This window comes from Culex pipiens, chromosome 2 (genome assembly GCF_016801865.2).
Source record: "Culex pipiens pallens isolate TS chromosome 2, TS_CPP_V2, whole genome shotgun sequence".
Taxonomy (NCBI): Eukaryota; Metazoa; Arthropoda; class Insecta; order Diptera; family Culicidae; genus Culex; species Culex pipiens.
In genome coordinates this window covers 96,861,273-96,873,668 of record NC_068938.1, presented here as the reverse complement: position 1 = coordinate 96,873,668, position 12,396 = coordinate 96,861,273, and the positions used below count along the sequence as shown (strand labels likewise).

General features: G+C 38.7%; 1 protein-coding gene across 5 annotated transcripts in view; it reads left to right on the top strand.

Annotated features, from left to right (window-relative positions):
- The window catches only part of LOC120416606 (beta-1,3-glucosyltransferase), a 75,456-nt gene that overhangs the window by 59,474 nt on the left and 3,586 nt on the right, over positions 1-12,396 (top strand). For all 5 annotated transcript variants that reach the window (XM_052707938.1, XM_039578400.2, XM_039578404.2 and 2 more), the window contains 2 exons: positions 1,901-2,069; positions 2,355-2,517. In XM_052707938.1, coding sequence (XP_052563898.1) covers positions 1,901-2,069; positions 2,355-2,517 — 332 coding nt within the window. The remainder of the gene's footprint in view (positions 1-1,900; positions 2,070-2,354; positions 2,518-12,396) is intronic.

The following is a 12,396-nucleotide window of genomic DNA, read 5'->3' as shown; positions in this document are numbered from 1 at the left end:
AACTCTGTATCTTTTTTATGACGAACTTTAGTACTATACTGTCTTTGGGAGAGTTGTTTAAGACATACAGGGCTATAATTTTACGTTGTTAGTTTTATAAAATAATAAAATATGAATTTTGCAATTTCAAAAATATGAAACTGCAAGTTTCCCCATAGAGCAATTCCAGCTCAAATCAAGAATTTTTCTGGTACTTTTGTACCCGACCCTCTCCGATTTCAATGAAACTTTTTAAACATGTTATCCTAGGCCTATATAAGCCATTGTTGTGTATATGTAGCCAATGGCCTTTGAGAAGGGGGTAAGTAATTTAAATATTTTTGTATTTTGTATGCATCGTACCAAAAAGTGGTCAAAGACAAACTTGTAGGAAATTGGACGTGCTTTCTGAAAAAATACACTGAAAGAAAAATACACGCTACTTCCATGACAATTTACAATTTTTAAGTTTAAAAGTAAAATTTGAAAGTGATGTCACGATTCGTTCAAATTTTTTGAGGAAATAGCCGAAAATGTTACAAAAAGACTCACGAAAAATGCAGGATGGTTAACTCTCCGAAAAAAATACAAAAATCATTTACAAAAACTTTTTTTAAGTGGTCTAAACATCAAAATTTTCAAAAACTGATAGTGGGAATAGATTTTTCAGACAATTTTACATAAAAGTCTACATATTGGCTATTGTGCTATGTCCAATCCTTGTAAAGATAAAGTGGTTTTAAAAATAAAAATGTTAAAAAATAGGTTTTTGATGGTTTTCTACGATTTCTGAATGACAGGCTTGATTTTTTAGTCTCGAAAATATTTTTATCATCAAGCTCGACCAATTTCCAATAAGTTTGCCTTCGGCAGCTTTTTAATTTGACTTGTTTTGATATTTACGTAAGCTTATTGACTGTCCAGGTTTCTGCCACACTAAAAAAGTACTGTTATCAGTTATGAGCAATGTAATTAAGGTCATATCTGTAAGCCCATATATCCAATTAGGCAAGTTTAGTCCAACCCTAGTTTGTCATTGAAAGTTGTTTGATTTAAAAATAAGGCACCAATTCAATGATTTTTTTTTTCGCGAGATGCAGATTTTTCAATATATATATTTATATGTTTTGTATGGACAGTTATCAAATTTGTATGGATAACTATATGGACGAACCAATGGAAAAAAATGTCTTCTTTGGTCACGGGGAAGGTACCTACAAAGTTTCAGACAGATAAAAAAATTAAAAAAAATATCCAAAGGCTGAAATTGCAGAGAATTGCTCAGTAAGAAAATTAAGGAATAGGATAACTAAATTTCAGTCATGACTCGATTATACGAAACCCTATACAAACCTTCGGATAATCGAACCTCGGATCGAACTTCGGATAACCGAGTCTGGACTGCATTTATTCAAATATCATACTAAAATCGTGGACCATCCATCCACTTCACACAGGAAATTTTAAATTTGTATCTTTAAAGCGCTATTTCATGGCAATGGTTTACAATACGACAGGGTTTCTAACGATTATTCTGGTGCGTCGAGATATTTTTATGCATACATTTATGTATTTTAAAATCTACAGGAGCTATCGACATAATTATTGACTCAATTCCAGATGCAAAACGATTTAAACCAAATTTCGACTGTCTTTTTTCAAGATTTAAAAGAAAATTTACAAGAATAAATATTTAAACGTTTTCAAACTACTTTTAAATTAAGGTTTGTTAACCACTGCAAAAATTCGTAAGTTCATGCACTCAAACATCGGTAAATAAATTACCGCTGCAGCGCGGAATCGTTCACCCAATAAACTCAATAACCTTACCAGAAGTGTGAGTGCAAACACACACACACACTCACGCTCATACACTCACAGCTACATTTATTACATTTCCCCTTCCCTTATCCCTTATCAGCTGCATCCGGAGCCACCTGTTGCGGCCCCATCGTCCGTGGCCTCCACTCCGGCGGAAATTCTATTCGCCGTGAAAACGTGCGAAAAGTTCCACGCCGAACGTGTCCCGGTGCTGCTGAACACCTGGGCCAAGTACGTCCAGCACCTGCGACTGTACAGCGACACCGGGGGTAAGAGTTATTATTTTTTGCTGGTTTTAAAAAAGTATTTCTCTCCGTGCAATTATATATGAGAAAGAGTTAGGATACACGGAAAAAATACAAATAATTGTTGTTCGAAGAAGAAATTCAGTTTTCAAAGATGATTTTGGGATTATTTTTAATTTTTCAATTTAGTTTTATCAAGTTTTTTTTTGCGTTTTTCTACTATCCTAACAATACTCTATAATATATTGAACCATATCAATATCAAACATTGATCGTCTCACTTTGAACCACATTCCTTTTTCCGCTCAGATGCCAGCATTCCGACGATAGGGACGAGCATTCCCAACACCAGCATAGGGCACTGTGCGAAAACGCTGGAAATTCTGCACCTGGTCCGTGAAGAACTGCGCCACAATCCGGGCCTCACCGACGTCAGGTGGATTATGCTGGTGGACGATGACACCATTCTGAGGTGAATTTTTGGGATGTTTATATTAATATTTTCACTTTAAATATAGATAGGGGAGAGTGGGGAGACTTGATCCCCGGGGACACTTGATCCCAAGCCTGTATCTCGTCAGCATGTGGGTAAAACAATTAGCTTTGTTCTAGAAAGTTGTGCGAAATTAACTAAAACTCATTGTAGAAAACAAAGAAAAAAATTAAAAAATGTTTAGATTGAGTTACACACATTTTTCTAAAAAGTGCTGCAAAAAACTTCCAAGAGATCTTTTTTCTTTGTTTTGATAAGTATAGAAAGCACTCAAAAATTGTTCAAAAAAATATTTTTTATACATGAATTGTTTGATAAACTTATCAACTCCAAAACCCTTTCGCATTTGACGTTAAATTTATCGTCATACTATTTTTACAATCAATTGTTTAAAAAAAGTGCGTTTAGGGAGACTTGATCCCTGCATTTTTACATTCACTTGAATCAGCCTCAAGATTAAATAATTGGGCTGGGTTTTCGTACATAGTTTCCTTTAGTATAGTTGTACATAACTTACTGCAGTTTGAACCATTTTTCAAAAGTTTTGTAAACAAAAATTACCAGCTTTTGTAAACATGCTCAATTTTGGTCTAAAAAAGAAAATTTTAAGTTTTCAAATATTTTGCATGCTAAACTTGTTATATTTTGAACACAAACGTACAGGTTTAATGTTAAATTGCTGTAACGAATAGAAAATTAAAAGTTTGGATGAATAAGAAACATTTTGCTTAAGATTTCTTCAAAAAGTTGAAAGGGGGATCAAATTACCCCCAACATTTTGAAAATGCCGGTTTAAAATATTTTTTTAAAACGCTTGGCATGATTCGAAGAGTTTATCTGATGAAATACCCTTATCAGCCAAACATAGTTGAATGTTTAAGCTTTCAATTCACGCAAAAAGATCATAGTTTTGTGAGAAATTGACAGAGTTATGAGCGATACAAAAAAAGGGGATCAAGTCTCCCCACTCTCCCCTACTGAATATTTTTCGAAATTTGTGTTATTGAAAAATATGTGGGTTAATAAATTAATCATTAGACGAATACAAAATACAACGTGTATCGTTTCCAAAAGAAGTAAATAATTACTCCTGCAATACTTTACGTAAATACCGTGGCTCTACTCTGCTCCGAATATAATCAGAACCAATTTGGATGCAAATTGTTTTGCGCTCGGTAGAAATTAACCGACCATTTCCAAACAACTTCCCCTACCAGACTCAAACCCTTCCACATTAAAGGTGCCATAACTCACCTAATCGGAGGACCAGGGAAGGAATTATTCATGCCCTGAAACCCGCTGGTCAGTGATTTTCACCCACCCATTCCTATGCTTGATTGGAGAATTTCCCATTTCTGTGAACCATCTAATTGTCGAAAACTGGAAGAAGACGGACTCGAGTCAGGAAGGAAAATGGACTCAGTCCAGTGCCCAATCAATGTGACGAGGACGACCAAAGTCGTAAATCGTGTAGCCAGGCCCAACTCGGGCCTTCATACTAGTCGTATGACAAACCGCACCGGAAAACGCACATTTTCAGTCAAAAGGAATGCCAGCAATGCAGACGAAAGACTGGAGAGTTTTATTGGTTCATGGGAGGGTGTTCACGATTGAAGTTTCAAATAGGGTATTGGTAGAGAATGAGCCGTCATTTTTTTTTAAATCATTTAAAAAACATGCATGCGAACCAAATTTGATAAAGGGCTCCGTTTTCAAGATAACGCCACCGAAAGTTAGATTTTAGCGAAATGTTTGTTTTAATATTTATTACACGGAAAAAAATGCGAGTTTTTCAATTCACTTTTAATCACAAAAACTTTCACAATTTCCCGTATTTTTTGATTTTCGATTTTTTTTTTATGTTTTAGAAGTCTAAACCCCGCAACTTTTGAGCCATACATAACGTCATGATTCGAAATCCGGACACTTAGAAGCATATCATTTTTGTTATAAGAATGCTATTAGAAATACTTGCCTATTTTACCAGGATATAGTAAAAAGTTTCAGTTTTAAGAGAATGCATGCAAAATATGTCTTTTCTAACAATTTTTCATCAGAATTTGAAAATTAAAATGACTTGTTGTGCTTCGAATCCCGGACACTGATAAAGGCTGATTCGAAATCCGGACACATTTGCTTCGAATTCCGGACACTCGATTTTGCTTATGAATTGCACAAATTTGAATTGAAATGTTAGTGAATGGCATTCTTTAGGTCTCTGTTAACAATCGATATTTTATATAAAAATTTGCAAGAATTTAAGGAAATCAAAACCATAAATTTCTGCTTTGCCTTCCCGGTGCTTCGGACGCCTATGAAATATTTCAGTGAAATGTTTCACATGTTTGATAATTTTATAATTTTAATTTATTTAATTGTTTTGACAATAACTACAGCGTTCAAATAAACTTTAAATGAAAATTGACGTTAGAATTCATCAAATAACACAGTTTAGAGATTTACAATGCAAACTTATATCCAAATAATTGATAAAACAAGATGAGGTGTCCGGGTTTCGAAGCGTCCGGGAATTCGAATCATGGCGTTAGGCTTGAACATTTACTCCAGAGGTTCAACCTACAGATTGTCAAGGCAAACAGATTGGTCGATGCAAAATAAATTGGCACTGGCAACGTATGTTTTGCGCTTGCAACACTGCTAGTTTTGCTGGGCGTAAAGGGCGGTTGGTGTCCAGCGCGTTTGGATCTGTCAAAGATTGGCCAATCTATTTGCCTTAACAATCTGTAGTTCAACCTGGTTCAATTGTCATTTCCAGGTTTATTTTGGTAGTTTTACAAGTATGAATAGTGATCACCAAATGATAAAAATTTGTTTATTTCGGATTTTGATAAAATTTCTAGATATCAAAATATGACCAGCAACGATACAGAAATTGTTCAAATACTACAGAGGCAAATGACATGTGACTACAAATCTCAACTGCTGAACCCTTGAAATTGATTTCAAAAACTCCGCTTGTCGGAGATGGGATCTTTTCCAGAATCAGGATCAAACCCATGTTCGCATAACTGTCCCGTAGTTCCCTATTCATCCCAGTTAGCAGTTTAACATTTTTTTGTAATCCTCTTGCTATACAACAATCCTCTTGCTATAAACAAGACACAATACTTCGTAAAACTGATGATTTCGTGAAGGAAAATACTTGGTGGGACAATTATGCGTAGAAGTACAATGATGGGACAAACAGACTTGGTGTTGTTTTCATTGAGTAAAAAGTAAACTTCAAACTAAACCCAAAAATGACAAAAAGTCAGAATTGACCAATAATAACATAGGACAATTATGCGTAGAACGACAGTACGTATTCTGAAAGACATACTCTGTAATAGGGTATTTGTCCCTATTTTGGGCCATGTACCTATTTTGGGTCTATCAAACTTAATTCAACGAAATTGAGCATTTCACCAAATCTGGCAGGAATCTGCCACGAGCAGTCATTTTCTTCATTTTGGTAGGCATGAATAATTTACTTTTTCCTTCTAAATTAGAAATAAAGCAAAAAAAGCACTCTTCACTTTTTCTTGGCAAATCGCTAGTTGCCCATTAGGGCGAAAATTTTCACCACTTTTGCTTACCGCTTGTTGACACTCAGCGTCACGGCTTTCATCGCTCAGCACACGAATGAGAGCCGTCCCCCGAATCTCCAACCACCGGCAATATTTTTTTGTTGATGGGTTGCACAATCCCGTTGAAAAAACAATCACCAAACTGCCACCCAATCACTGAAATAACTGATTAATAAATTCGTACATTTCGGAGAGAATGGCTCTATATTCAGTCCATTTAATACTTCTACAAATTGTGATAGTGTGTGTGTGCTTTTTACAAGTTACAGTCTTTCTTGCATAATACGCGGTTGTTGTTTGGCAACGCAACAAATGTTTAATTATGTTTAAAACTCATGAAGAATTATATAAATCATGTCCAAGCTAATTATGCACGTAATGCAAGTGAAATCAATCGTTCTAATGTTGATTTGTGGCTTAAAACATCACAATGATTGAGCATGTTTCTGGAGTTTTTTTTTTTTTTGAAAAGGTCCAATAAACCAAATTTTCAGTTTTTGCTTTTTGGGTGTTTTTTGATACCCCTGACTCAAGGCGGTTTTAAAAACACCCAAAAAGCAAAAACTGGAAATTTGGTTTATTGGACCTTTTCAAAAAAACTCCAGGTTTGTAGACCGAATTTGTGTGGCTGTACTGTACGAGCTGGGGCTGAACCGTACACTGAAAACCCAACCATGGTAGTTGCTACCATATTGTAGGGTTAAATTGAGAACACGCACCGACGTATTTTTGCTAAAAACATTCCGTGCTTGGATTGACTGATTAACGCAGTCAGTTTTACTATGTCGAGAGCGGTATGGTAATTTTAACCCTCGATTATGGAGAGAATGATAATGATTTCGTATTAGCTACCATGCAATTTTGTGGAAGTATGGTACATTTTACCACATTTGCGTTTACTTTCAACAAAAAGCCACAGTTAATTTAATAAGCAGCATTTTTAGCAAATTTTCTTAAAACTACCACGGTCGGGCTTTCAGTGTACGTCAAAAAAGTTCGCCACGTGCTTCGAGATTTCAACAAATCAGAAGGTAGGCCGAAAATATGTACAAAGAAGGTCGTATGCTAGAAGCAATATCCCCAAAATAGGGACAAAAAATGTTTCAGTTTCTCGGGCTTATACAGAAATATAAAGTATTTTCGTCAAAAATGTGATTAAGTAAGAGCATTAGCATTAAAAAACCAACTTATTCATGTAATAAAAGCAAGGCTGCCTATAGCAGCCTTTGAGAATACATCAAATCTGGAGTTTTTTTTAAAAGGTCCTATAAACCAAAAACGTAAAAAAGAATTTTCTCCTCACACGAGCGTCAACACGCGCCTGGGCAATGTTCGCCTAGGAATCCCGGCGGCTACGCCGGCACAACTTCCAGCACAGTACAACGAAGTGGCGCAGTATGTACGTGTCGGCATACTTCCACTGGACTACCCGCAGCGCCAACTTACCGACAAGCAAATGCAGACCGTGCAGGAGGCCATACTGTACAACGTCACTCGGCAACAAAAAGAGATGTTTAAACCCAAATTTACCAACTGTTGGCAGCGCCATGGCTGTCTGGTTATCAATTGCCAAAATATCCAGACAGCTGAATGGTTGGAGAATTTGGTATCAGTGATGAAGCCGTGGGAAGGGGCTGAGCTAGTGGCGATCGATGCAAACAACATTCCCAGACTGGAGGTGCTGATCGGATTCTTCCCGCAGAGTGTGGCCGATGACGATCAAGCAATCAAAATATACATCGAGAGTCAGAATGACGGCCTGTTTACGGGAAACTGGAGGATAATCGAAAGGAGAGTTCTGTTCGAGAACCATGTCGAATGGCTTTTCACCGTCGATGATGCATCAATGAACCACTTCAAGGACAACAAGTTCCATATCAACTACAAATTTGGCCAAACAAACATCCGGAAAAAAACAAGTAAGACAGACACGCAAAATGATCATGAAAATTTGGGCACACTGAGCGAAGCTTCTGACTGTCTGAATCAAAGAATCCACATGAACCCGGGGGACAAGAAGCTCTCAAAAAAAGGTGCAGGTGGTTATGTTACACATGACCAGTATGACAAAGAACTTTGCAAGATGGTTGTTGAAATTTTCGATTACATTGTATGGTTCAAATTTCCCAATATTCACTAGATTCATAATTACCATAAAGTTTGATACCGATACTGCCCCTACTCTTATGGTTCGGCAAATGTCCCCCCATCGGAACATCCCCGGGGCCTCCGGCCACTTCGGATTGTGGCCACTTCTGCTGAAATGTCAAATTTCATATCTAGTATCAAAAATCATAAAGTTTGATACCCATATTGCCCCAACTCTTATGGTTCGGCAAATGTCCTCCCATTGGAACATCCCCGGGGCCTCCGACCACTCCGGATTGTGGCCACTGCTGCTGAAATGTCAAATTTCATATCCAGTATCAAAAATCATAAAGTTTGATACCCATATTGCCCCTACTCTTATGGTTCGGCAAATGTGCCCCCCTCCTCGGAACATCCCCGGGCCTCCGGCCACTCCGGATTGTGGCCACTACTGCCGAAATGTCAAATTTCATATCCAGTATCAAAAACCATAAAGTTTGATACCCATATTGCCCCAACTCTTATGGTTCGGCAAATGTCCCCCTATCGGAACATCCCCGGGGCCTCCAGCCACTCCGGATTGTGGCCACTACTGCCGAAATGTCAAATTTCATATCCAGTATCAAAAACCACAAAGTTTGATACCCATATTGCCCCAACTCTTATGGTTCGGCAAATGTCCTCCCATCGGAACATCCCCGGGGCCTCCGACCACTCCGGATTGTGGCCACTACTGCCGAAATGTCAAATTTCATGTCCAATATCAAAAACCATAAAGTTTTATACCCATATTGCCCCAACTCTTACGGTCCGACAAATGTCCCCCCATCGGAACATCCGCGGGGCCTCCGGCCACTCCGGATTGTGGCCACTACTGCCGAAATGTCAAATTTCATATTCAGTATCAAAAACCATAAAGTTTGATACCCATATTGCCCCTACTCTTATGGTTCGGCAAATGTCCCCCCATCGGAACATCCACGGGGCCTCCGGCCACTCCACATTATGGCCACTACTGCCGAAATGTCAAATTTCATGTCCGGTTTCAAAAACCATAAAGTTTGATACCCATATTGCCCCAACTCTTACGGTCCAGCAAATGTCCTCCCATCGGAACATCCGCGGGGCCTCCGGTCACTCCGGATTGTGGCCACTACTGCCAAAATGTCAAATTTCATGTCCGGTATCAAAAAGCATAAAGTTTGATACCCATATTGCCCCAACTCTTACGGTCCAGCAAATGTCCTCCCATCGGAACATCCCCGGGGCCTCCGGCCACTCCGGATTGTGGCCACTACTGCCGAAATGTCAAATTTCATATTCAGTATCAAAAACCATAAAGTTTGATACCCATATTGCCCCTACTCTTATGGTTCGGCAAATGTCCCCCCATCGGAACATCCCCGGGGCCTCCGACCACTCCGGATTGTGGCCACTACTGCCGAAATGTCAAATTTCATGTCCAATATCAAAAACCATAAAGTTTGATACCCATATTGCCCCAACTCTTACGGTCCGACAAATGTCCCCCCATCGGAACATCCGCGGGGCCTCCGGCCACTCCGGATTGTGGCCACTACTGCCGAAATGTAAAATTTCATATTCAGTATCAAAAACCATAAAGTTTGATACCCATATTGCCCCTACTCTTATGGTTCGGCAAATGTCCCCCCATCGGAACATCCACGGGGCCTCCGGCCACTCCGGATTATGGCCACTACTGCCGAAATGTCAAATTTCATGTCCGGTTTCAAAAACCATAAAGTTTGATACCCATATTGCCCCAACTCTTACGGTCCGGAAAATGTCCTTCCATCGGAACATCCCTGGGGCCTCTGGCCACTCCAGTCCAGGTGGTGGCCAGTTCCAATGATCGACTCCCGCGACTGCCATCCTGGTAGCTGGTCCTTGCCTCCAAGCCATCTGCTCCCAGACCTCCAGGCCGTCTGCTACCGGGCCCCAGGCCATCTGCTTCTGATGTGTTCTCGTCGACGTCCAGCAATAGAATGAATTTTCGGGACCGACCGAGCCGAGTTTTGTTGGCTCATCGACGATCCGAAAATTATGAGGTGGAGTGGGGGTGATTTTAGATACATCAATCTCACGTCTCTCGATTGACTGATTGGGAAACGTTCGTTCATCCAACCAGCGTGCACCAAAAAGAGGGGAAATTTGCCGAGAGGGGAATTTGTCACGTAACGTTTTCGCTTCGCGAAAATTTTGGATTGACACCACGTATAGAAACCTTAGGACAAAGTTCTTTGTCAAAACAAGGGGAGCAAGTCGTACCGGGCCAAAGTAGGAGACACGATTCAAAGGCAGGAGAAACGTCCTCTAAAAATGCTCAACATAACAAAAACCATTCTGGGGCCGTAATGGACCAGACAACTAAAACAATGGTAAAAAACAGCACTCGAGCAGGGGACCCAAAGGATCGAAACGTTTCTAAGACAACTAAGTACCCAGAAAACTCCAAATACCCAGACCGGAAACGTTCCGGCGAGCAAAAGAACGATTATCTTGACTCGAAGGATAGGAGTAGTACCGAGAACTCAGGGTCTAGATATCGTTCTTGGTCCTTTAGGGGACATAGCTCTTCAACATCATCCGGGGCCAAGGTGGACCGGTCATCATCACTATCCTCCAAACACAACCGTTCCTCTGGTCATTCAAGTGGCCAGGAATACAACAATCATCATTAAAAAAAAAATAAAAAAATAAAATAAAGGTAAATGGGCAAATCAATTAAATTTGTGCAAATTAACCTCCACCATGCAAGAGGTGCCTCAGGAATTCTTTGCCAAAAATTTACTAATGAAAATTTGGGAATAGCCTTAATTCAAGAACCTTGGGTTTATAAGGGACAAGTTCTTGGACTAGACACTCAAAAAGCAAAAATTATATACAATAATACACACGAAAACCCTAGAACAGCAATACTTATAAACAAAAACTTAAAGTTTACACCAATTTCAGAGTATACTCAAAAAGATATCGTTGCAATAAAATTAGAAATCCCTACAGCTCGTGGAAAAACAGAAGCTTACATTGCTTCAGCCTATTTCCCGGGGGATGATAAGGAATCTCCTCCGCCGGAAGTTGTAGCTTTTATAGCGTTTTGCAAGCAAAATAATAAACAATTCATCATTGGATGCGATGCCAATTCCCATCATACAATTTGGGGAAGCACCGATATTAACAATCGGGGCGAATACCTTTATGAATACATATGTGCAAATAACATTGACATATGCAACAAAGGAGATCACCCTACATTTGTTACAAAAAACAGACAAGAAGTTCTAGATATTACAATTAGTAGTCCTTTTATAACAACACATATTAAAAACTGGAAAGTTTCTGAAGAGGAATCTCTTTCAGACCATAGACAAATTGAATTCGAATACGACTCTGGTGAAACTATGACAATATCTTATAAAAATCCTAAAAAAACCAATTGGGATAAATATAAAGAAAACTTAAAATTAAACGGGCTGGTATTTGAAAACATTGAAACAAAAAACCAATTGGACAAAGCAGCTCAAAACGTCACTGAGATTATCATGTCAGCGTTTGATTCTAGTTGTCCATTAAGAAAAGAAAAATCGAACCGAAATGTTTCTTGGTGGAATAAAACTCTTGAGAAACTAAGGAAAGCCAGTCGACGACTTTTTAAACAAGCAAAAAAATCAAAACAGTGGGACCTATACAGAAAAGCGCTTACTACATACAACAAAGAATTGAGAAAATCACAAAGAAAAACATGGAGACAGAATTGTGAAAAAATTGAAAAAACCCCAGATGTAGCCAAGCTACAAAAGGTTCTTTCCAAAGAACACTCAAACGGGTTGGGTTGCCTGAAGAAAGAAAATGGTACATACACAAAAGAAAATACAGAAGTTTTAAAAATCATGATGGAAACTCATTTTCCTGGATCCGAAACAGTATCTAATGAAATTGTTGGTGGTGAAAAAGCTGATGATTGTAGACCAAATAACATCACAATGGGAAGCTTCAACTTACCAAACCGTATATTCACTCGATCCAAAGTAGAATGGGCTGTGAATTCTTTTGAGCCGTTCAAATCTCCGGGTTTGGACGGTATTTTTCCGGCTCTTATACAACACGGAGGAAAAAAACTTAATGAATACCTTACAACAATTTTCAAAGGCAGTCTTAAATT